General features: G+C 33.9%; 1 protein-coding gene across 1 annotated transcript in view; it reads left to right on the forward strand.

Moving 5' to 3' along the window:
- Lrp1b (LDL receptor related protein 1B) overlaps positions 1–27,534 on the forward strand; it is a 1,711,024-nt gene that overhangs the window by 1,675,928 nt on the left and 7,562 nt on the right. Inside the window, exon 87 of the mRNA XM_048345540.1 lies at positions 18,893–18,969. Coding sequence (XP_048201497.1) covers positions 18,893–18,969 — 77 coding nt within the window. The remainder of the gene's footprint in view (positions 1–18,892; positions 18,970–27,534) is intronic.

The following is a 27,534-nucleotide window of genomic DNA, read 5'->3' on the forward strand; positions in this document are numbered from 1 at the left end:
TGAAATGTTAAGCAAAAATGAAGCCACAACTGTTTCACTGAGAATGAGACAAAAGTTGAAATGTGCTAATGAACTTCTCCTGGGTACCATCCAGTAGCACTCAGTTCTCATGAACAGATGTCACAGCGGGCACTGAAGATGTTGGGGATCATTTCCTCGAGAAACCGACTTCTGTTTTCTGGAATTTTAATGCAGATTTCAATTTCTATTCTACTCACACTTGTCTTCTCTCTTGATAGCCCTAGACAATCCAGAGTGTTTACTAGCAAAAGTAAGATAGTAAAAATATTTCCACAAATTGCCGAACAATATATAATAAATGGTAAAATACAGAATCTGTGGTTAGAATTTTTTGGCTATGTGTACCTATTTCTCCAATTACTATTGTTACTGCCTATTGGCCACTCTGAGCCTTAGTATGTTCTTCTTAATGATGATGATTTCTGGTTGTACACTGAAACCTCTAGAAGAAGAAATGATGTGGTGTAGGGACACATGTATTACCATGGAAAAACATGTTCAGTGTCATTAGTTCAGTGTCCTTCACTTCTTAGTGTCTTTCAGTATAACTGTAACTCTAGAGTTATAACCTGATTTGTTTAAAAAATCTTAGTCATGTCACACTCGTAGGCAGTTTTAGTTTAGGTGACTTGTTCAAGTATTATTTAATATCTAAAACTAGAACTGTTATTTCTTGAAAGTAGTTCTTAGCTGAGACTATAGTAATGAACTAAAGAGAGGCAAAGGCTTGAAAAATCTTAGGTTTTTGTACATAATTCAGTTTTTACTCATTTTTTCATGACATTAATTCTTTTGAGAAATCAGGATATGTCTTAAGACCCCCTAACTGGACTTTCTTCACTTAGACAGATGGTAGAAAATGATTAAAGAGAATCCATCTCAAACTAGACTCAAAGAACACTTTCAAGAAAATATTCCAAATATTTTATTATTTCTTTAGAACGTATATACTTTAGAAATGAAAAGCATTAGTAATTTGCTTTTTATAAAACTGCATTTGCCTATAATGACCACTATTATTTTGTTTCTGTTCAGTTTTTTTTTTCATACAAGCACTTTCTTAGAGAATATTATACACTTAAAAGTATGATGCATACTTTTATGATTGTTTACAATAGAGTAAGGGCATAATTCAATAATAATACATGTAATAAGGCTCCTTTATCTTTATAGTTGTCAAGTCTTTTAACATTTTATTTTTTTCTCTTTCATCCAAATTTATCTCATTCAGTAATTCAGATTTGATTTACACTTGTATTACTTTTACCACTTTAACTATGGTACTATCTTCTGCACATTAATATTGTTAGTATTCATCTTAATTTTCTAGATTTAACAATTAGAATTCTAAATATTGAATCCAAAGGTTATAAACTTTCAGAATCAAACTAGCTATCATTTTGTGTAAGTTATTACCTTCTCTTTTCACATTTCTTAACTTTACAATATTGGTTTCGGAAAAGAAATATTCACTAACTTACAACAAAACTTAAGGCACAATATATTTAGATACAAGTCCTGTAGGGATTTTTGACAGGAAGCTAAAATTTTGAAAGGATCACCAGATGCAATTTTTCTTTCCCAAATGTCTCAAAGACTGCTAGAAGGTTATTAAAAAACCACACTTACCAGAGACAAAAAAAAAGTGATCACAGGAATCCTGATTTTAACAGGAATACTGATTTATTGAGTAACTGGGTTCACAGAGTAGTTCTCTTTATTTTTTATATATAGCCTCATTATTTTTGCCCTAATTCTTCAAAACACTATACCAGATTTTGTCTAGGTTGATGAGTAGGCAACTTATGCTTAACACCAGGAGAGAGAAGTAGCATGTCATTTGATTTGCTCAATATTTTGGAATGAAAAATATGATATCCTCTTTTCTCACATCCATTACTCAAAACAAATATTATTCTGTTATATACCAGATACTGCATTAACTATGAAATCCTGTATTAATCGAAAATGTAGAGAAAAAAGTATTTATGTAGATTAAATTCTAAGTGGAAGGGTACAGAAAATAAAGACCATGTGCAATGTTTTTGAAGTATATGTATAGCTTGTTCATAGTTAATTTTTAGGAGAGAAATAGGATAAGGAAAATTAATGTTGAACATTGGGAAAGACTCACACTTTTAAATAAGAGTGGATGCAGAAAGGCTTGCCTGAGCTGAAACTCTATTAATAAAGACCCTGAGAGTCATATGTTTAAATATCAAAAGTAATTCCATATAGAAAAATGAAATGAAATATTACAATAAATAAGAAATTAGGGCTAAGTATTTTAAGTATATTATTTAGTTTGGGCTAAAATATAATTTTAAAACCCATAAGCATATAATATGATTTTGCAAAACATCAATTAAATGGATCATGTACAAAAATAAATATTTATAGGTGTGCATATAGCATACATTTACAAAAATAATAAAGTGGACACAATGGTTTTATTTTCAGAATGTGTACAACTTCAATTAAAAAAATATGTCCTTAATACACATCATCATTAAAACAAAAGGGAAAAATAAGTTTTAAAAAGAAAAGCAAATTTTGAAAGTACAAGAGAGAATGAAAAATACCTAACTTAAATATTGTATTGTTTCTGAAGTCACATAATTTTAAGATTCACTATTTTGAAAATGGCAAAATTCCAGGACACTTCTTATTCTGCATGTTATTGTTTCTTGCTTAAGCAAGAAAATTTCTGCATTTGATCTCAAATGAGAAAGCAATGTTAGTTTTTATGTTTTACTTCCTCTTTTCAAACAAAAAATAAAAACAACTGATGCTGTGAGCATCTCCCCACACCCCTACCCCCTCTCCATGTGGTTAGATTTACTTGGACATCTGCTTGCCCTCTTTCTCTTTTGAGGAACATGGTTTTCCATTATTCATTTTTATCTTATCATCTCTGTGTATGTGTGTGTGTTTACATCTCTCATATTAATCTATTTTTCCATATTGTGTTGTGAATTTTTCTCTGTCCTGTATGTACCTGTAGACATGAAACACATTTCTATGAAATTGGTCAGGGAAAGCTGCCTGTTTACTCCATGGCTCTTTTTAATTCATATGTCTGTTTCTCTACTGGAGATTGTAAATTATTTCAAGTATGAAGTTGTGCTCTGGCTTATTTACCTTATCCTGACGGTTATCATGCACTGTTGTTGTAGTATATGCCTAATTTATGCACTCTCCATGTATTATGCCTAATTCACAATGCTAAAATGTGAAGATCTGATTATCATAGCATGATATTTTTACCTAATTTATCATGTTGATAATATTTTTTAAAAAACTACACTTGGGTGTTTCTTGAAGGTTCTAGAAATTTTATTAAATTATTTATATGAAATACCAGTCTTTATCCATCATATATCATCTTGTTAAGAAACTATGATTTGCTTTGTTCTCTCTGCTCCTTGCCTTTGGTTTTATCTATTGATTTTACCTTGAGAGCTACTAGATATTACAGAAGGGGAGTAAGAGAAGAGTCAGGCATAGCCACTGCTTTTGAAGCTCCTGATTTTTTGAGTTCTGCTTTTGAGTTGTCTTTTTTTTTTTTAATAAATTGATATGCAAAGAAGCAATATGGCTGTACCTTGGCTGGTGAAATTCATGGTACATGTGAAATATTAGACAACCATATAGAGCCATGAAATAAATCTCAGAAATGGATATGCTTTGCTATGAGTTTAAAATCTATTATTCTGTAGGGAGAAAATTACATTTTTTCCCTCTACTGTCAATGTGAAGTACAGAGGGGTTACAGTTTCATATGTAAGGCAGTAAGTACATTGCCTAGTGGTAGAGTACTTGCCTCACATACAGGAAGCCCTGGGTCTGATTCCTCAGCACCACATATATAGAAAAAGCCCGAAGTGGCACTGTGGCTCAAGTGGTAGAGTGCTAACCTTGGGCACAAAGAAGCCAGGGAGAGTGCTCAGGACTGAGTTCAAGCCCCAAGACTTATAAGAAAAGAAAAGAAAAGGAAAGAAAAAAAAAGAAAAGAGAAGAGAGAAAAGAAAGGAAGGAAGGAAGGAAGAAAGGAAGGAAGGAAGGAAGGAAGGAAAGAAGGAAGGAAGGAAGGGAGAGAGGGAAGGAGGGAGGGAGGGACGGAGGGATGGAGGGAGGGAGAAAGGAAATAAGGAAGAAAGGAAGGAAGAAAGGAAGAAAGGAAGGAAGGAAGGAAGGGAGGGAGGGAGGGAGGGAGGGAGGGAAGGAAGGAAGGAAATTACATTTTTAACAGTATAGATTTTATAATGAATCCCAAATAACAAGAAAAGGAAAAAAAACTTTAATTACTAAATAGCTAATTATTTGTTGTCAACAATGGCACAAATAGAGAATACATTTGAAAGAAGTAAAATCCTGGAATATCAGTTGTCTCTTTCTTGTGTCTCTTTATCACTGTTGTCTTCTTCTTTTTCTTCTTCCTCCTCCTCTTCTTCTTATCCATCATCATTATCATCATCATCATCATCATCATCATCATCATCATCATCATCATCATCATCTTTGAGTAGTTATACAAAGTAGTTGCCATTCTGCTATGGAATCTATGAATGCCATCATCTAACAAAATCTGAACAAAATCGCCCTTACCTTCTGACCCCTCTAAATTTTCTTTTCTACATTTGTAGGATACGTCTTGATAATTTACTCCAGTTTCCCAAATGGCAGAGTTTTTTTTTTTTTTGTTTGTTTGTTTTTTGTTTTTTTTTTGGCCAGTCCTGGGCCTTGGACTCAGGGCCTGAGCACTGTCCCTGGCTTCTTCCCGCTCAAGGCTAGCACTCCGCCACTTGAGCCACAGCGCCGCTTCCGGCCGTTTTCTGTATATGTGGTGCTGGAATTGAACCTAGGGCCTCGTGTATCCGAGGCAGGCACTCTTGCCACTAGGCTATATCCCCAGCCCGGCAGAGTTTGTTTATATACTTTTTTCCTCTATGCTTCTTTACTAACCTTAATATGGCAATACTAATAGGACTTATTGCCTAAGATTGTGAGGATTAAAAAAGAATATCGAAATACTTTCTTCAACAGGATATTTTTTTTACCATACATTATAAAACCATTGTGATTGTCTAATCTTAATGATCACAAACTAATATAATTTGAGTTTTCATGAGTCCGACAATGAAAATTACAAGAGGTCAGACCCTGGTATCTGATGCCTATAATCCTACCTACTCAGAAGGCTGAGATTGAGGATCCTGCCTTCAAAGCAGGATTTTACATGGAGAGCTACTATATATTACAGTACAGGAGTAAGAAAAGAGTCAGGCATAGCCACTGCTTTTGAAGCTCCTGATTTTTTGAGTTCTGCTTTTGAGTTGTCTTTTTTTTTTTAATTGATATGCAAAGAAGCAATGCTGCAGGATAATGCAGGATAAGGATCCTGCTTTGAAGGCCAGCCCTAAAAAGCTGGAAGTATAAATGGGCCTCAAGTGGTAGCCTGAAGTGAAGAAGCTCAAGGGAAAAAGCCAGGCTCTGGGTTCAAGCCCAAGGACCAGCACAAACACACGCAGACAGTACTGCCTAAAACAATAGCAAAAATTATATTAATTTTAATTAAGTGACTATTGTTTATCAGTATAAAAATTTTATATGATAATATGACTTTTTCTGATTTGGGCATATATTCTTTGCTGTTAGCTTAAACAAAACATCAGAATTACAAAAGTAACAGAAGGTAATATACCTACATATTGTTTTCCTTTGTATTACTATTGCTTTTTTAACCATTTCAATTTTTTTTCTTTCTATTAAACCATGTTCTACCAAGGTTTTACTGTTTTAATAAACAACATCAACGTTTAAGTGTTTGTGTAATGGGGTCCGAGGGGGAGATCCCCCATCCCTCCAAGAGTCCACCACTCAGAGACAGTCTCAAGTAAAAGATGGATTTATTGACGAAGTTCTGGATGGACCGGTCCCAGTTTCAGAAAAACATAGGAAAAAACAGGACAGTGGAACAAAGACTTACTTCCAGAAGATTTCTAAGTGCCAACAAACCAATTCAGCTCCAATGGAGACCTGAATTGGGATGCTAAGGGGACGAGAAACACCAGACTCAAACATGTGGCATGGTGTAATGACACCTGAGCTGGCCTGCCCCTAAATAGGGTCAGGTGAGGGGGCTGGGTCACAGGAATCTCCCAGTCCCAAACACTTTCCTGACAGGTTCATTAACCTATAGGCCATGTGCCTGCCCCTGTCTCTTGGGATTTAGGAACTCCCATTACTTGAGGATTGGACTTCCTTTCCTGTAGGAATCCAGGCACACCCAAAACAAGATGCTAGAAATACCACATGGTCAATCTTGCCATGTGGCCAATATGTCTCCAGCCAGATCTGACCTCCATATTTCATTTGTAAAAGCAATATTTCTTTTTCTGCATGTTTCATGCTTAAAAAGTTCATGGAGTTAATTTCAATCAATTTTCAACCTAATATTAGATTCAATATAGACTTTATACAGCTCTCTCAAAGGAACTGGACTCTCATGCTTAACATTCCACATTCAGGATAACAAGTAATGTAATTCCTTATAATATCATTATTTGGAGAAATATTTCATTTCTCCTTCATACTAGGATAGCGGCAAGAATCGCTTTAATACTGTAGTGAAAACTAGGTTAAGGTTTCTTCTCTTTGTAGTGCAAATCAGAAATTAGAATTGCATGGATATGGATATGAAAATATAGCCTTTATATTTAATATTCATTATTTAATAAAATAACTCAGATGACAGGAAAATATTATAAACACTGTACCAACTAATGTTTCAAGAATCTTGCAGACATTTTTATTTTTTGTTATGTTCAAATTTCAAAAAAATAGAAGGATAAAAAAGGAAGGAAAGAAGAAAGGAAAGAAGGAAGGAAGGAAGGGAGGAAAGAATGAAGGAAGGGAGGGATGGATATGACTTTGTAGAAGAAAAACACAAAATTGAAGATAGAAATATAAAGTAGATGAAAGAGAGCAAAAGATAAAGGCGGAAGAGCTATATTCAAGAGAAATATGAGTAGAGATGGCAAGTTTGCTTTTACTCATTAATAGAAATGAAAACTTTGCAATGGGCTGAATTGCTTGAATATGTTTCGTGAAGAGAATCTAGATTTCAGCCCATACCTGACCGATTTCAAATGCATGTATACCATATGGGTCACAAATATGAACATTTTTTTCTCTTCATTAAAATGATTTTATTATTTCTTTAAGTAGTGTACACAGACATTGTCGCTTATGAATGCAGTGCATTTTGACTGAAGTCACACTTTTCAACAGCCCTCCAAATTTATCCATCCCTCCAAATTTATTAATTGCTTCATTTTCTTAATTTTGTAGTTAAAAATATTTTCTCATTTTTGTGTTTCTGGAGATTGGTCCCAGGGCCTCAAACACTCTAATACTTAGGTCTTTCACACAGTCCTTTGCTTTTACTTCCTTTTTTCAGATAGGGTCTACCTAACTCCCTGAGCTGTCCTTGAACTTCAGATACTCCTCTCACTGCCTCCTCAAAATCTTGACACAGACACTTTAAACTTTAAAGTTATCCAAATTAGTTGATGGCACTAAATTAAAATTAATATTATATCTTGTATTTATGTATAAAACTAATTTTTAAAATATGCATCAAGCAAAAACCATTAGAGCTGGTTTATCATTAAAAAAGTTTGTGGATTGGCTAAACCTTAGGATAAAAACTGTATAATAAATATATAAATTTCATTTATTCATTGAATGAATGTAATTTACATATGCCCAATTTACACATGTTAGTTTTTAAATGTTATTTGTAGTATTAAGGTGTTGTACAGAGGGGTCACCATTTCATATGTCAGGTCATGAATGCATATCTTTTCGGACAATGTCACCCTTTGCTTTGCTTTCCTCCAATTGTGAAGATATCTGACAGAGTCTTAAAAGAAAGGAAAGATTCATTGTAGCTGTAAGTTACCAAATTTTGAAGTCATAGTTTCGTGATCCCATTTTACTGGTGGTAGTGTGTAACATAGGAGGGATTTCACTTCCCATTTTAGAGGAAGCACTGATAGAGAAATACCACAAGTGGCCAGGACAAGATAGAAACTTCAAAGAAATGAACCCATTGACTTATTTAAGAAAAGAACCCCTGACTTATTTTTCACTACTACCAAGCATTTCAGTGAGGGTATGAATTCACCAATAAATCAGTGCATTGACTAGATCATGTTACCTAAAGCACATCTGCTGACAAATATGCTCCCCTCAACACCTGCAATGCATGGGGGCAGGACATTTTATATTCAAACCGTAGCACCCAAGGTATTACATATAATCATGTACTTTTATAAATGGAAAAATTAATGAGTATATGAATTAATGCAAAGATCTAGGGATGAGAAATTTTAAATTACACACTTTATAATAAAATATTTTTCATAGAATATTCGTGTCTCTTTCTGTAAGAATTGACATAATGGTAAGTAGGTAGCACTCACATATGTGATTATGTAGTTCACAAAACAGTGTGGTCATAGTCTATGCAATTCACATATGCATATGCTCATATATTCAAGTATCCCACATCTGTGCCTTCATTTATTCATTCTTTTACATATTATTTATGACAGAAAACATATATAATGTTGCTATATATCAACCATATAGTCTTCAACATATAGAAAAGCAACACTATTATAACTGAAAATATCTAATTTTAAATAAATTAAAAACAAGAACATTTATAGATAAAGACAAGTATCAAAGAAAGCAAACAAAAAATAAAAAATATAAAATAGTATATTGGTTATTATATGTTAATCAAGTTAGACAAATGTGTATGATTAAAATTTTAGTGTTCTCTGTAATGTACAGTATTACTAAAATGTTTTACAGAGATTAGATCTGCTGAAGTTATTTCTGTCTTGTCCTGTAATCAATTTTTAGACCATTGTCTGCATTAACCCTCACATTCAATCTAAAAAAAGGAGTCTGATGAGTGGAGCAGAAAAGGAATTTGAGTTAATGAAAATCTTTGGTCATAAGGTTTGAAATGCTTTTTTACACAGTGGGTTTATTTAAATGTTAAATATGATAAGTAATGTGTTACTCATTAAGATTTATGTTGGCTAAAGTTGGTCTCTAGTGGCTCATACCTCTAATCCTATCTACTTCTGAGAGATTTGGAAATCATGGTTAGAGGTCAGCCTGGTATAAGGGTGTGAGAACATATCTAATCCAGTGGCTGGTTGTGGTGGCACATACCTGCTGCCCCAGCTATGGGGAAGGAATAATAGGCACTGTGTTATTCCCAGTGACAAGTAGAAACACAGGGAGGGAGATTGTAACCTGTACTTGCTCAGGGCTTAAAATGAGAACTTACATGGAAAACATTCAATGCAAAAAAAAAAAAAAAAAAAAAAAAAGGAAGACACATGGCACATGTGGTAGAGTGCCTTCCACCAAGCCTGAGGCCCTGAGTTAAATCCTCAATACTGCTAAAAAGAATGTTGCTAACACTAATATCTCAGTACATGGGTGGTCTCAGTGAAAGTAAAGTGAGTATCTTTAGAGATTAGAGTGATATATTTTGTTTAATAAAGAGCTTAATTCACTTGAAACCTGGTAACAACACATTCTGATATACTGGTATCTCAAATGTATGTGTATGTTTGTGTATGTATGTAGACATATATACACATACATTCATATATATATATATTCATTGTGTATATATTCAGTAGACAGTACTAGATTTGGATACTGCATTTGACTATTGCTTAGTCTTCTTCCTTCACATAAAATATTTAGATAGCGTGATGATTATTTTCGCTAAAAGGCCCTAAGCATTGACATATTCTTTGTTTACTTTGTATATTTAAACATTAATTTTGGAACCAAGTCAAACAGCTTGGAAAAAAAATAGCACTAGCATTAGTAGTCACATTTAGTTTTCCTTCCCATCATCAGGTGTGGAATTATAACCACAATCTTCCCTGGAAAATTCTACTATTGTCTTTTCCTTGAACTCTGGCCCCTGGTGCTGTCCTTGAGCACTTCAACTCAGGGCTAGTGCTCTACCATTTTAAGCCACAGTGACACTTCCAGTTTTCTGGTGGTTAACTGTAGATAGGCTTCATGGACTTTCCTGCCCTGGCTGGCTTCTCAGCTTCCTGAGTAGCTGGGATTAGAGATATGAGCCACTGACACTCGGCAGAGCATTACACTTTCTTTCTGTACATTGTATTTCTCATTTTGCTTGCTACTAACTGTATGATTATTGATTTTGTTTTTTTGTGTGTGTGTGTGTGTTTTTTTTTTTGTTTTTTGGTTTTTTTTTGTTGCCAGTCCTGGGGCTTGGACTCAGGGCCTGAACACTATCCTTGGCTTCTTTTTGCTCAAGGCTAGCACTCTGCCACTTGTGCCACAGTGCTACTTTTGGCCTTTTCTGTATATGTGGTGCTGAAGAATTGAACCCAGGGATTCATGTATACAAGGCAAGCACTCTTGCCACTAGGCCATATCCCCAGTCCTAGTTGTTTGTATGTTGATACACATATGGTATTCGTTTAAGTGGAAGCAGTCTTCTCATTTTAAACATACCTATGCCTTTTTATTGCTATCAAAGATATTCCTGGATAATATTCATGATAAAAATTTAAATAACTAGAGACTTCATTTTGTTCATATTCATCCATCATTTAAGACTTCATGGAGGATTCATACACAAGTGGACCATATGGGATTTTGTGTTTAAGCATTTGTAACATAAACCACCCAATCATACCAAATACCCTTTTATGACTGATTTCTTAATGGCATCATTATTTATGTTTTATTCTTAAAATAAATAATCTGAATTATCCACTTTATTTTTTCAGTTACATGATGGCCACCACTCTTCAGTTCTAACTCACTTTTTAAAAATAACTACTAGTTGTACTTTTTTGCACAATTATGTTTAACTTTGTCAAATTAACATATTGCAAAAAGGTCAAGAATTTCTTTGAATCAAATTATCTTAAAATTAGTGTAATTTTATCAGTTCTAGTTAATATTAATGATGTGATATTTTTAAGTTTGGCAAATTATATATACTTTTAGATTTGAATTGAATGTACCTGTTATATCCAATTTAAGAAACCAATTGTACATCTCTGTTGTGTTGTTCTGATTACTGTCCCTCTGATATTTCTTCAAGGCTAGTGCTCTAACTTAGCTCTAACTTCGTGCATTTTTAGTGCTTACTTGGAGATAAGAGTCTCATGGACTTTCCTGCCAAGTCTGGCTCTAAACAGTGATCCTCAGATCTCAGTAACTTGGGTTAGAGGCATAGAGGCATGAACAACCAGTGTCCAGTTTAATTATGTGTCTTTGAAATAAGCATTACAGACTTGTTCCTGACTAGGAAATTAGTCACAAATTTGACTGACAATAGTCCTGAGAAGTTGTGAGTTACAAGCAATTGAGTTATACCTAAATGTAAGAAAACTTGACTTAAATAGTGCTTTGTATTTGAGTTTATTAAAAAAAAAAAAAAGCAAAAAGATGCTGGGCGTAGTGATACACATCTATAATTCCAGGTACATGGGGTGCAGAAGTAGGCACAGTTTTGATGCAATCTCTAGGCAAAAACCAGTTTCTCTCTGAAAGGTTAACTAAAGCAAAATGACTCGAAGTCCTATGGCTCAAATGGTAGAACATTTGTCTAGTAAATGTGAGGCCCTGAGTTATAACCTGAGCAACACCAATATAGATACATATGCAGAAACATCCACAGTTACAACAGACAAAAATATGTCAAATACACTAAATGTAGAATATATCACAGAAATTGAAATTTGTGTTTCATAATCAGAATTATATATATTATTTTTATATTTTATATGAGTTTGTAATTGATGCATCTTAAGTGGTGCAATAGGGCAATAAGACACTCAGATAAAAATTTAAAAAAGATTTTATTGAGCCAGAAAATAATGGTGAGCCAGGACTGCAATTCCGAATCTCAAGATGCAGCCCCAGGCCATCTCAGAAGCCTGCTTATATACCCCAAACTTCAGGAATTTTCACTTTAGCTTAACAATAGGGGCTTGTTACTTCCAAGACTTGTCACCTAAAGGGGCTTGTTACTCCCAACAGGGGCTTGTTTCTTCCAATAGGTGTCAGTCACAAAAGATCAGGGCATCTTGATCTTCACTGGAGGCCATCTAACAGTTAGGTGGCAAAACAGGATGAAACCTGGGGTGGTGGTGGGAGATAGGGGGTGTTACAGCTGTGATCAATACGGAGCAAAACAAGTTCAAAGCAAGTTGTGTGAATACAATCTACATAACTTTACATTAGGGGCCAGTTTCAGAAAAGTTTTACATTGAACAATGCAGAACAATAAAAGAAAAGTTTTACATTGAACACTACAGAACTGTACTAGCAGTACTTTGTTGTTGAAAGCTAGCATAGCAACAGATTCATTATCCTCATCACTTCACGGGTGTATTAGGCACACATTCATAACCTTAGTATCTTACAATCTTCACAAAAAATGTGAAAAACACTGGAATCAGGAATAATAATAACACCCTAAAATAATATGTAACATATTATATTGTAAAAGACACATTACCAAGTATTATGGGCCACAGGCCATAATTAATGTGCCAACTCTCGTAATTGTATTACTCAAAAAGTGTACTTATTTGCATTTGCACTATTAATATATTGACCTCTTTTTAACGATCTGGTACTATCTGGCATGTGGAAATAAAGCACTGAACTAATGCATTCAATGTAAATGATCACGGCTTTTTTTGATAGTGATAAAATAACTACTTTTTTTTTTTACCATTTATTGTTTTTACTTATCAAGAAAAATCATGTAGAAATTTCATTTATTTTATTCAGTGACTAAAGTTCTTCTCATGCATTTACTACTGGCATTTAATATGAGATTCTTATTCTTATTGTTATTAATATTATTATTAGAAAACCACAGCTACGTTGTTGAGTCTGACCAGAGATTCCTTGGGCTCATGCAATCCTCTGTGTTCAGCTTCTTGGGTGACAGGGAACAGTAAGTTCACCACCCTGTCTGTCTCAGGTGAATTATTATGTGCAATCACATACCCTAATATCAGATTCAAACTGTATCAAATAATGAACATAATACAGAATTTTAGATAAAAGTAGTAGGAGGAAATTGCTGAATTATGTTATAAAGAATAAAAATCTTGAAATACACATAAGATAAATTATCAAAATATTTATAAAATAAAAATACAAAGGGCTTGATAATAAAATTAAATAGTTTATGCATGAAATGCTCGTCTCTAAATGCAGGAGCATCTTTTTATTTTTTGATACAATATGCATGAAAGGGTAGAGGAGGAAAATGCTGGGAGTTATAGAGAAGGTAGAGCTACTAAGTCATGAGTGTTATGGACTAAGGCCCTGCTCTAAACACCAAAAGTCACATTACAGAATTAATGAAAGATTTTTGAGTCACTTTTTCTTTATATAAAAATGTACATTTTTTGAATTACTTTGATGATACATTATCATCATTTCGTTTTCACTGAGGACAATTTAAGAGCAATGAAACTATCACAGAATCATGTAGAATTTTTCAAGGCTTCTTTTGTGCAATTATTACCTGAAACGATATGTCCTGGCCATCCCAGGGGACCATGCGCAGATAATCACAGACAGGAAAAGAAGGTTCATAAGGAGGTTTATTTGTGGGGCCATAGTTCCCACGGGAGAGGGAGCTACATGGCATCTGCACCTTATCCAGGTGGCATCTTCTCTCTCTGGGGGTAAAGAGGAAGTAGGTAGGTAGTGAGTAGGAGTGGCTCATTAGGTAAGTGTGGATCTGGGGGCTAGTGGGAGGATCTGAGGACCTGAGGCTAGGGAAATGCTAACATTTCCTATGTGGAAAAATAATATAGAATATTAAAAGGTTTTTCTTTCTGAGTGTCTGTATCATTGTTTACAATAAGGAAAGTCTCACCACATATATAAGAGGAAAAATTCAATTTCAAATTGCTTTAAAGTTCACCTTTTAGTTTCACAGTGGACAGGAGAGCATCTGACCTTTAAATCTGATGAAAAGAGAAAGCAAATATTAATCTCATTATTTGGTTTTTGAACTTCTCCCAAAGTGAGCGACTCTGTCCACATTTCTGCAAAATGACAGGAATAGTTCATTTAAATCTGTCATTTCTACTACGAAAGACAATACTGAAGGATTTCAACACATAGTCAGTATTTATATCTAATTTCAACTCTCTTTGTAAAATTGTTCTTACACTGTAGAGCTATCATTACTTCGGACAGTTTAATTATATGTCATTTATTTCTGCTGTTAAAGTATAATAACCTCCATTTTAGAAATTACATTTTTGTTCCTTTACATACACCAAACTCCTTTGTTTTTCTAACAGTGTTTATTGTGTCTCATCAATATCTGTAGAGTATTTCCTTTATTCAGAATATTCTTCTATACAGCAGAATGTTATGATGAGAACCACAAAAACATTTTATCTGTAAAATAATTGTAAAAACTAGAGAGGTCCTCGTAAAATGAGAGATCATATGTTTCATGTCAGGATAAAACTGTTAAGCATTACAAATAATGAAGGCAGAGGCAGTACTGTTTTGTTAGTTCAAGGCCAGTTTGAGATACAAGACTCTTTCTTAATGAGACTCCCCAAAACTGACTGATTAATTAATTAATTAAACCTCTGCTTTTGCCAAGTATTGTATGGAGAACTTCTACCTAGATTATTTAATACTTTGATAATCATACTGGATGTATATTTGTATTTACCTATCTATCTATTGCCTATCTATATTTAGCAAGTTATTAAAATAAAGTTTTTTTTTTTCTTGAAAGCTATTTGGTATAAAAACAAAGTCTGAGAAAGTGAAACTGTGCGACATGACATAGGGTATAAGGTTTGCACAAAATAGCTAAGGGACAGCATAATCCCAGAGTTCAAGACCTAGAACTGGCATACATACAAGCATATACACACAAATGTCTGTGAAATTGTGATAATTATCTGAAATACTTTTAAGTGTCGGTGTCTTCAGAATTGATTAAATACATTAGATTTCACTTGCTCATACTACTACAGTACTGAAATATATAATTAATTCATTAGTATAGACAAAGTGAATTTTAACAAAACAGTTTACAAATCATTAGTTTAATATATAAATTCCCATAAATTAAGTATATTTTAATTTTACAGTTATTATGGAATAAGAATTAAGATTAATAACACAGTGCAGAAATAAATAAACTGGTTTTGTTATATTCTTATCTTTGTAGTTATACTAAGAAGTTGCCATTTATCAAAGCAAATTATAAATGCTAGGCATCTTTGTAAATAACCATTTATCTCAAATGTATTGACCTTGGGAAAAAGGGGATAAAGAATGTTGAGTCAAGAATTCATTACCAAGCAGCTTCTCGCTGCACAAAATGATGATGAGGATGTGAAGAATAAACAATGATATGACTAAATAAACACAATTCCTGTCTAGTGTGTCTTTGTGTAACTCAAAAGCTCTTAGTTAAAATTTGTGAAAACATAAAAAGTAACTCAGAGTGGTATAATGGTAATCATGCCAAAGTTTTTCACTATTCTAAGTTACAGAATATTACTGCAGATTAATTTAACAATCTGTGTCACACAGGTCTGTGTAATGTTGAAGGAAAAAATAAATACAGATTGTTTTGAAGGGCCATGCAGTGCTAACTTGCAGATAGTTGCTCCTGGATGAATAGCAGGGAGCAGTGGATGGCAACAGGACAGATTTAGAGATGACCAGAGCATGGACTATGAATTTAGCTTGACTAATACTGGAAAAGAGAGAGCGAGAGAGAGAAAAGCCAAGAAAATTATAGTCAGCATGAATATGCAAATAACTCAGTGAGGAATTGGACAGGAAATTTTGATGATCAGCACACATTCCATTTCTCAAGTGCTATTCCATTAATGGCTTTGATCATTGTAGTCTACTTAGATAAGATTTATAGATTTCTGAAAAGATGGTAAGAATACTTGATCTTAAATCAACCTTTGGAGGAAAATCTTCTAGAGCAGTAAATGCCTTAAGTTGTAATTTTGTAAGGTAGGCAACAAGAATAATGATTTCAATTTGATCTAATATCTCAAAAGATATTATATTTATGAATGGAACAAATGCAGGGTAGTGGAACTTATCTTATTTCATCTTTGGTCATAAAACATTGTCTTTTAAGAAGTGGAGGGAGAATTGTAAGTTGATCATCAGATGATTAAGACATATAACATAATATTAATTATTTCTCCAATGCAGTCCTTTAGAGTTATTTCTTATACATAATAAGTAAAACTTTCCCTGGTAATTGTGAATTTAAATATGCTCCCATGATATTATCTCTCTTTCTCTCTCTCATTCTCTCTTGCTCGCTCTCTTTCTCTTTCTCTCTCTCTCTCCTGTTTCTCTCTGTCTCTCTCTCTCACTTGCCTTGCTCAAGGTGAGCACTCTACCACTTGAGCCACATTGTCACTTCTGGCTTTTCTGAGTAGTTTTATTGGAGATAAGAGTCAAGCAGAGTTTCCTGTCCAGGCTGCCTTTGAACCATGATCCTCAGATCTCAACTTCCTGAGTAACTAGGATTACAGGTGTGAGACACAAGTGCCCACAAAGCTCTCACAATTTTAAAAGAAGAGGTTTATGACTATTATCTTGTAACTTACTTTATACATTATACAATCAATCACATTAGGAGATAAGAATGCAATACTATATTAACATACACTGCCTCTCCAAATTAAATAATTTCAGAATTTTGGATAAGGATTAGACTACCCACACTATTTCTTTCTAAAATTTCTTTTTGCTTGTCTAGAGCTTCAATAGCAAGCTTGTTTTAGCAAATTAAGTGCTCAAGGATTTGCTTCTCAAATTTCTTAGTACTTCCACTATGACTTAAATGTGCTTCAGTATAATATGAGCCTCAGGGATTCTTATGACTCAGAGTGCACACACACACGTGTGTGTGTATATATATCATTTATTTAAGATCAATCCCCAAATTAACTTTTTTCTTGAATGAGATAATGTAGAAAAACAATTTTGATTTTAAAATAACTCAATCTTATTATGTACATGTAGTTATGCACACAATGACTTTATAATGAAGTTAATGAGTAATTAGTATTATTATTAATCATTTCATATGAAACATTATCAATGGTCCATTGGAAATATTTGAAAACTATACAAATATATAAAGCCAAAAATGCAATAATCAGAATAATGAACATTCACTCCAAAACAGTATTTTCAGACTGTTCTTAAAATATTATCTTGGATTATGTATAGGCTGCCTAAAAAATAGAATTTGTGAAGCTAGATCATTTAGGAGGTATAAAACAATATTTTAAAATATCCATTAATTTACTCATTGTTAACTTTATCTTAATTTTGTGAAAACATTCTCATTCATGTTATGTAGACAATGATAAGACTGAGGTTAAAACATATTTGATTTGGTAATTTATTTTCAGGATGGTTTATTATAAATGTGATACATAAAACGTGTTCTAATACTCAAAGCATTTTTCTGAGGAAACCAAACAAATGAATGATTGCTTGAATCACAATATAAATAATGCTATTAATTGTCATTTAAATCATGCTCCATACTCACAGCTTTATAATTTATCATGATTAATCAGATAACTATGGTCTTACATGGGAACTTTATTGTCAATTATGCTGAATTTAATCTATGTTTCTTTGAAACCATTTTTGTCTTAACAGTTTGAGTTTGTTAGTATGACAGTTTTATGGAATTTCTCAATGCTTTAAGATAGCCAATACCGACTTTAGAAAATCACAAATAATATACCCATGGCATCATAGAAGCTTAGTTTGGAAGGTAGCTCCCACTATCTGAATTGGCTATGACAGTATTGAAAGAAACCTTGAAATTGCAGTTATTTAGTGTGGCCCACTGTGCCTAGAGAGACCCACTTGGAATGGTTCTGGAAGCTGCTCTTTTATTTGTACACCTCTTCTTGATATGGTGGTATTTGAACGTGTTTTTCAATAAGAAGTAAGGCCAATTGAATAGATTTTTTGTGGATTTTGTCTGACAAATTCACAAGGATATCTGTTAGCCAATAAGCATTGCTTGTCTAAATCAAAAATATTGCCACCGTTTATTTTAATGCAACCTCCTAATTAAATATTCATGATTTTTGCTTAAGAGTCTAGTTTAGTCAGACCTACATGAGGTTTTTCATAATGTCATTATAACATTATTCAGGAAACAAGTTCACTCTGTGAAACTTTGGCATATTCTCTTACCTTCATGCTAAATATAGTATGATTCGTACAAATATTGTGCAGCTTTCATGGAGACAGATGTCCCCTTCACTATTTGGTAGTTAGAGCCACATTGGACTTTGAGCAACCAGAAAACCAAATCAATGAAATTTAATGAAGAAGGTTTTGCTTAATAGGCAAGATCATTTTTGTAAATGGCTGCTTGTAATCCTCAATAATCCTCAAATTATGTCCCATTTCTTAATCACAATTTCAAGATTGCTTTGAAATGTACCATTTTAAATTTAACATAGAACAAGGAAAAATGTCAGTATATCTAAACTACATAAAAATATGTTTCAACAAATGATGTCCTATAGAGGTTACCCTCAGCATACTGACAGTATGTAAGGAGTTATAAGCAATTATCTCCCTAATATTCACAAACTTGTGATGATCAAATCTATCATGAAAGTGTCTATATTAGCATTTTTTTTTAGTTCTGTTGTTCACTAACTTGTTATCGTTACTGTTGTTGTTGTTTGGATCTTTCTAGATGTTCCACCAACTGGTCAGGCACACAGTGTGAGAGACCAGCCCCCAAAAGCAGCAAATCTGATCATATGAGTACAAGTAAGTTCCTTAGAACAATAATCGGTTTGCATCTACACAATGTTGAAACCATTTCTTTCCTTTAATGCCATTATTGAGAAAAAGCAAAGTTAGAAGGTCTTCATGGAATTTTTGATGAGATCTTCCAAAATTCAGATGTTTTTGAAAGAAAATGCAGTAAGTTCTCACCTGTGGCATATTCCAGGAAGTATTTGCTCTTTTAGACTCTGGGAATATTACTCATAGGGGAATTTTCAGAATGCACATCTGTAAAACTAATTTTGCATTTCTTGGGAAAAAATCTCAGCTACATGACCCCAATAATAATAATAATAATAATAAATGTGAAATGGCTCAAAGAAACCTAATAACAATGATAAATCAGTATAATTTTTGTAATTCTGAATGTATTTCAACATATGATTAGAAAACTTGAAATGATAAATTATTTATTTAATTGTTTAAATTACTTACCAAGTAGTTATTAATGATGATTGAGGATGATATACTTCTTTGTCTCTAAACTCTTAATTTTGAAGTGTATGTATCAATTTTTTTCAAGATTACAGTGCAGTGGAATTTTCAGGACAGATCTACATTCAACAGCATTGTTTGTTCTTATGTTTGTGTTTCTGAAATAAACTTCCTTATTTACACATATTGACATTATCAAATTGGATAGAAAATTTTGTAATGTGCATTGAGTATGTATATATTGTTGAGGAAGAAAAACAATATCTCTGACTAACAAATCCTTAATCTGGCACTCTTTCTTATTCTTTTACTGCTGAAGATATAATATTCATAAAAACAAATAAAAATCATATTTATTCAGAATTTATGAAAAAGAAAGGTTCAATTGAATTTATTTTTGTACACTAAAATTAGACTCTAATATTGCCTGATTTATATATTATTCCTGTTACCAAGTAATACATATTTTAGTGCTAGAAACTGTCAGTCATGGTATCCACGTATCCACATTTAGTGATTAGTTTTGATCAGTAAACATGAACATCTTTGAAAAATGTTCTATAGCTGTAGACACTTTGTTCTGAACATGCATATATTAATTTGAAGTGTATGATATTGGTTCTGGTGACCCTGAGATTTTACTAGAACATACATGCAGTTGTGAGATGGTGAAGGAAAAAAAATATTGTAGGGAATTATGAAACACAGTACTTGGAGGTGGGCACTGAAATTTGTGGACATGCTTTATACAATGGTAGGCACAGAAATATGTACCTTGCCTAAGTTGACATATGAAGGAGAGGGGAGACAAAAGAAACCTAAAACTAAATACTTTCCTCCAATCAAGATCAAATTCATACAACCATTACAAGAAATAATTGCGGAGATATGCAAATTGAAATGTGATGTTGCGGGCTGGGGATATAGCCTAGTGGCAAGAGTGCTTGCCTCGTATACATGAGGCCCTGGGTTCAATTCCCCAGCACCACATATACAGAAAATGGCCAGAAGTGGCGCTGTGGCTCAAGTGGCAGAGTGCTAGCCTTGAGCAAAAAGAAGCCAGGGACAATGCTCAGGCCCTGAGTCCAAGCCCCAGGACTGGAAAAAAAAAAAAAAAAAAAAAAAAGATGTTGCAAACTCTTTACAAATATCAGCGATCACTGGAAGCATTTTAGGGAGACAAAGTCATTTGAAGCTACCAACCTCTAGAACATCCTGGATTTATAAGTTGGATTGCAAATTTAAAGGGATTTATTATCTATCTTCCATAAGTTTTTCTTAATTACTTAATATATATGTATATATATATATATATATATATATATATCATACAAAGTCTTTAGGAGTAAGAACATAAATTAATTTTGATATTCCCTTCCGCTTCCCTAGTTTTAATACACATATATACAGTATCCAGGGTACCAAAATCATTTACAGTGACATCAGGGGTTAAACCATGGGAAAGAAACACAGAGGAGAAAGCACATAATTTCACATGGTATTTTGAAAATAACAACAATGATAAAACACTTGTTTCCATAACTTGGAGTTCATTTCACTTAGCATCATCTTGTGTGTTCATATAGGCATAGTCATTGAGCTATTTTGATCTGCTAGAATAATCCTAGACGTGTACTAATTATTTCCAATGAGAGAAATCATAGAGTCTATGTTTTTTTCAGTCTGCATCACTTCACATAGTATGATTTTTTCCAAGTTCTTCCATTTCCTTACAAATAGGGCAATGCCTTTCTTTCTGACAGAAACATAGAATTCCATTCTACAAGTGTACCACATTTTCTTGATCCACTCATCTACTGAGGGGCATCTAGGTTTGTTGCATATTTTAGAAATGACAAATTGTGCTTTGATGAACATAGTTGTGCTGGTGGCTTTGGTGTGGTCTTGCTTGTAATCTTTTGGGTAGATGCCCAAAAGTGGAGCTGCTGGGTTATACAGGAGCTCTATGTTTAGTCTTTTGAGGGACCTCCATATTGCTTTCCAGAGAGGTTGAACAAGTTTACACTCCCACCAAGAGTGTAGTAAGATTCCCTTTTGGCAACATCCCCTCCAGAATCTGCTATTATTAGTTTTCTTGATACTGGACATTCTTACTGGGATGAGGTGGAATGTCAGTGTTGTTTTGATTTGCATTTCATTTATGGCCAGTGATAATGAGCACTTCTTCATGTAACTCTTGGCCATTCTCATTGTTTTTTTTTTTTTTTTTTTTTTGTCTTCAGAGAAGTCTCTTTTTAGGTCTTTATCCCATTTGTTGAGGGAGCAGTTGGTTCGTTGAGGATTTTTTTTTTTGGAGGAATATGATTTTTTGAGTTCCATGTATATTTTAGCTTTGAGACCTTTGTCTGTTGTATGGCTGGTAAAAATCTTCTCCCAGTCTGTAAGCTTTCTATTTATCTTGCAAGCGAGACACAAAGGAGAAAAAGACAAACCAAGTCAACAGAAATACTTAAAAACTACATGTTATATGCCAACTGCTCAACTCATGGGGTTGAAGGGAAATGGGGAGGGTAAAGGTGGGGGAAACTGAGAGAGGAGGTACCAAGTTGGATAATAAATATACCCACTGCCCTATATGTGAAACTGTAACCCCTTGCATATCACTCTGACCATAAAGAAATAAAAAAAACAAGTTTTGAATGCAAAAAAGAAAATAAATTAACCTGTAATATTGATAAGCTTTTCTAAAAGAAAGGAAGAATCAGAGTAGAACATCTACTGAATTTTCAAAATTTATCTAAAGACCACCTCAAGGTCAAAGCTTAATGTTTAGAAAATGGCTCGGAGAAAGATGGTCCAGCTACACTAGAGTGTTGATATGGCCTGTCTTAGGAGAAGATGTATCTGATTTCCTATTAGAGATATAAACTAAAGAGTTTGAACTAGAAAGAGTAGTTGCATATAATTATAACCCTGTTTCCAAAGATTCTGTGACTCTCTCATCACTGATTTAAAGTCATTAAACTTAATGGAAGTATCAATGCACAATGAAAGGGCTATTAGCTATGTACATGTCAAATTACCACACACCATAGCAAAGTTGACCAAATAATTACCCTGTTAGAAAATGTTTATCATCTATCATTTCTGCTTAATGAAACCACCTCACAAATGAGAGGAAAAATGGTTTAACAGATCCAAGATAAAGTTTATTCTGATTCTTTTAGGAAAAAAGCTAGTAACTGATTTTTCAAATCCATGTGCAGCTTTCTAAATAACTCGGATTTGTGGTACAGGTGTTTTCTGGTCCTTGCTGTTAGCTAAAACAGCCTGTATAATTAGAAAGATCTACTATCCTAGTTTCATTCTGACATGAAAATGTTTGACTCTTCTGAATGTACCTCAAAGAGTTCTAAAATCAAAATGATAAAATAGTCATTCCATACTATAAATTTAAATTTACAAAATGTTTTAAGAAAATGTATGCACAATATTTGTGTAATGATTGCTAAATTTAAGAAAAATAAAAATACACCATTCAGTGTGGGAAGTAATGGAGCGGTACTGTGGAATGATCATTTATAGCAGGAAAACAGAAATAAGATATATTTGAGGAGAGGGAAACAATTATTTCTCTTTTTCTGGTTTGTCCTTAGCTCTTTTATACTATATATGTATCATGCCACATGAAGATACACTGTCCTTTGCATTAGACACCATTTTCTTGGCAATCCCCTGAGCCTATTTAGCAACACTAATTAATCTTCAAGAATTCCAGTCTTCAGTCCTACTTCTCTCTTGCATTTTAGATATACATCTTGTTGCCCAAGTGATGCCAGTTGTATCTATATCATCTGTATTTCAGAGATCGCAAGCTCAAAATTTGCCCGAAATATTTTATTACTTTTTCTACACAAAAAACAATTTCCTACCTCATTTTCTTTTCTTATCTGTGCATATAGCTTTAAAATTAACCTCTTTACTTAAAACATTAAGTGCTGTTCTTAACCTTCCTTTTCTCAAATTAATATAAACAATATATTCAAAATGTATTATTCTTCATAATACCTTCAGTATAACCTTTTCTCCTCAGTAGTACAAATGGCCATCCCATGTTCATGGCTAACATAGCCCTTTATAGCCTCCTCTCGCATCTACAGTCACAACTATATACCCTAGCTATTCTGCACCCTAGCCAGCTTACTTGTTTTCCATGGATTTAACCACACAGGATATCACTCTCTTTGTTTGTTACATCACGTACATCAAACAACAGGAGAAAGTGTTCTTTTCCATCCTCACAACAAAGTAGAGGTAAGCTCAAATGTCTGGGCCAAAGTACTCCATTAGGATATATTTCCTGAATGGGAATTGAATGGATGGCCCTTGAGGCAACAGGAACTGCAGTACCTGCAAAATAAAGACCCTTTATGCTCTCAAGGAGCTTAAAAATAAACCAATCTTTACAACAAATTGTGAAAAAAATGTGTAAGAGGCATGCAAAGGGTGCTGTGAAAACTAGATAATTCATTAAGCATATATGTAGTACATCCTAGACTAATAGCATAATCACATTTACACCAATGAACACTAATAGGTGGTATTTTAGTGAAGATATAAATTCATAGGTGACTTAATGTGAGACAAAGTTAAGTATTTTCCCAAGGTTATGTTTAGAGTAATATTTGAATGGCTGTAAGCCAGCTCCAGGGTCTGTGATCTGAACTGAAGTGGTGTACTAAGTAGCTCAGAGAAAGAGGCTCTTCAACATAACATGTTAGTAATCCAGGTCTTCCTTTTAGTGGAAAAACGTTGCATAATTGTACTTCACAACTGTGATGCAAAGGAAGGCTCACTCACATTGATACAATTGTTGACTTACTCCTTCTACCCTTGCTGAGAACCTTATACATATTTTTATCACTCAATAATCTATCTATAAGTTTCTGCTTAAAAATCATGTGGTAGAGATTGGTTTGTTACTTGTTAGGATATTTGCTTCTATTTGCTTGGATACTTGGGAATTTTTGGTAAGTTTTAATATATAACTTTATAAAAATGTATAGTTACCATTTGTTTCTATCAATAAAAGACTTAATATAAGCTCTTTTGCAAAAAAAATCACTTGCAAAAACGGTACCTTGAATTATTTATTGTCAGCACTAAGTGTTTTGCAGTTACCTTGATTGGCTCCATAAACATCAGGTGTCTAGGCTCCTACACACAAGGCTATAATATATGGAATTGCAATTGCCATCTGTGGTGGGAAGGCATAAAAGAGAAATCTTTTGTTTTCTAGCATACATAATTAATAACTTTCCGCCTTATAGAAATAGCAAAACCTATGCAAAACAAATGAAAACTAATTTTCTGAATAATTTGTAATTGCAAATACATACTATAAAATCAGTGTTGGTAGGCATTTTACATCTACCAATATACCCAAATTTCCACAGCAAAGAATGAATATTGAAGTAAATTTACTCATAAAGTCATGATCAATCAGTCATAGTGTATGAAGAAACCAAGCTGTTCCCTGGTATTTAAAATTTGTGAGAAATGTTCATTGCCATCCAATGTGCCAAAGATTCTCCTTTCATCAATTACTAATAGACAATAGGCACCATATTTACAGACTGACATGCTGATTTGAAATCTCTTTGTATAACTAAAGATAATTTTTTTAAAAACCACATAAATCGTGGGCTGGGGATATAGCCTAGTGGCAAGAGTGCCTGCCTCGGATACACGAGGCCCTAGGTTCGATTCCCCAGCACCACATATACAGAAAACGGCCAGAAGCGGCGCTGTGGCTCAAGTGGCAGAGTGCTAGCCTTGAGCGGGAAGAAGCCAGGGACAGTGCTCAGGCCCTGAGTCCAAGGCCCAGGACTGGCCAAAAAAAAAAAAAAAAAAAAAAAAAAAAAAACCACATAAATCACATATTCACCTGAAATTCACTTTCTCAAAATCCAAAACACAACATAATATCATGGACACAAAATCTTGCTATGCAAAGCCTTTTCTTTTAATTGGTATTATAAAGGTGATGTAGAGAATGGTTAGAGTGGCATAAGTAAGGTAGCGAGTACATTTTTTTTTGTTGAACAGTGTTACCTCTTCTCTCATTTCCACCCAGTTTTTTTTCTCCCAACCCCTGTCTCCCTGTAAGTGTATGGTTCATTTTTAACTTAGTATCTAGTGAGTATCACTGCTGCATTTCTTCATACTTTTCTCCACCATTTCTGTGCTCCCCCTATCCTCTTCAAAACAGATAAACTTACATATAAGATAAAAGATGTATTTAGCAAAACTAATGAAAAAGGAAAAAAATAAAGCAAACTAGCCTCAACTCATTTCCATTTCTTAGAGTGCATTTCAAAAAACATAATTTTATATGACAATATGCACTAGCTATTGAGCCTTTGTGATTTTCTCCTAAGACTATCTTCCTTTGGTCTCTCTATATGAAAGTCTAGAGTCCTGTAACATTATTGTGTCCAAGTATTTTTTTCTTTTGCCATCTACTGTGTATACTTGTACATTTATAGGCACTCTCTGGTTGCAACAACTGAGTGAAACCATGCAACCTATAATTCTTTGAGTCCTGCTAACTTAATATAATTTTTCTAAGTCATTCCTTTCTTTATGAGTGGTACAATATCATTCTTTCTGATGGAAGCATAGAATTCTGATATATATATTATTTTCTTGAGCCATTTATCTGCTGAATAGCATCTGTGTTGATTGTATAGCTTAGCTGTAGTAAGCAATGCTGCAATGAATGTGACTATGCAGGTAGTTTGAGAGTGGCTTTGTTTGTTTTCTATAGGGGAAAATTTCCAGAGGTAGAATTTTTGGGTCATAGGCAAGCTGTAGGGCTAGTAAAATAATCCATAGCAGGAAGAAGAGTGTTGGAGGAATGTCAATAACAAACTTCAAACCATTATCACCAAGCCATAGTAATAAAAATCAGCTAGGGATTGGCAGAAGAATGGGCCTGAGGAGCAAGGGAAGAGATTAGAAGATCCAGAAATGAACTCACAGATCCATATCCACCTAATATTTGTTAAGGAAACAAAAAACACTGGATAGAAGAAAGACAGGCTCTTCAACAAATTGTGCTAGAAGAATTGACTAGATACTTTCTAAAACTGGAAGCCAGATCCTTATAGATCACCCTGCACCACAATCAATTTTGATGGGTCCACAGCCTCAGTATACGGCCTGATACCATGAGAAGATTAAAGGAAGGGGTAGGAGAAGCACCAGGGCTCCTATGCATGGTGGAAACATCCTAAGATCCAGAATCACAACAAATCAAAGAACAACTGGGTAAATGAAATTGCATCAAACTGATGAGTTTCTGCATGACAGCGGACATAGCTAGCAAGATAAATAGAAAGCCCACAAACTGGGAGAAGATTTTTACTAGTTATGAATCAGACAAGGGCCTCAAATCTAAAATATACTTAGAGATCAAAAAGTAACCCTTGTGGGGCTGGGGATATAGCCTAGTGGCAAGAGTGCCTGCCTCGGATACACGAGGCCCTAGGTTCGATTCCCCAGCACCACATATACAAAAAACGGCCAGAAGCGGCGCTGTGGCTCAAGTGGCAGAGTGCTAGCCTTGAGCAGGAAGAAGCCAGGGACAGTGCTCAGGCCCTGAGTCCAAGGCCCAGGACTGGCCAAAAAAAAAAAAAAAAAAAAAAAAAAAAAAGTAACCCTTGTAAAAATAAAACCTCAAAGAAACAACAGCCAATTAATAATATGGGCTAAAGTCTTAAACAGAAACTTCTCAGAAAAAGAATTACCAGTAGATACAGGAAGAAATGTTAAACATCTCTAAGCATAAAAGATGCAAATCAAAACAACATTGAGATTTCACCTCATCTGAGTTAGAATGGACATTATCAAGAAAACTAACAAAAAGCAGATGCTGATTGGGTTGGGGCCAAAAAAGGATTCTCCTACACTGCTGACGAGAATGTAAACTTGTTCAACTACTCTGGAAAGCAGAATGGAGATTCCTTCAAAGACGAAACATAGATCATTTTCTTTTTCTTTCTTTCTTTCTTTCTTTCTTTCTTTCTTTCTTTCTTTCTTTCTTTCTTTCTTTCTTTCTTTTTCTTTCTTTCTTTCTTTCTTTCTATT

The sequence above is a fragment of the Perognathus longimembris genome, chromosome 4 (genome assembly GCF_023159225.1).
Source record: "Perognathus longimembris pacificus isolate PPM17 chromosome 4, ASM2315922v1, whole genome shotgun sequence".
NCBI classification, from domain to species: Eukaryota; Metazoa; Chordata; class Mammalia; order Rodentia; family Heteromyidae; genus Perognathus; species Perognathus longimembris.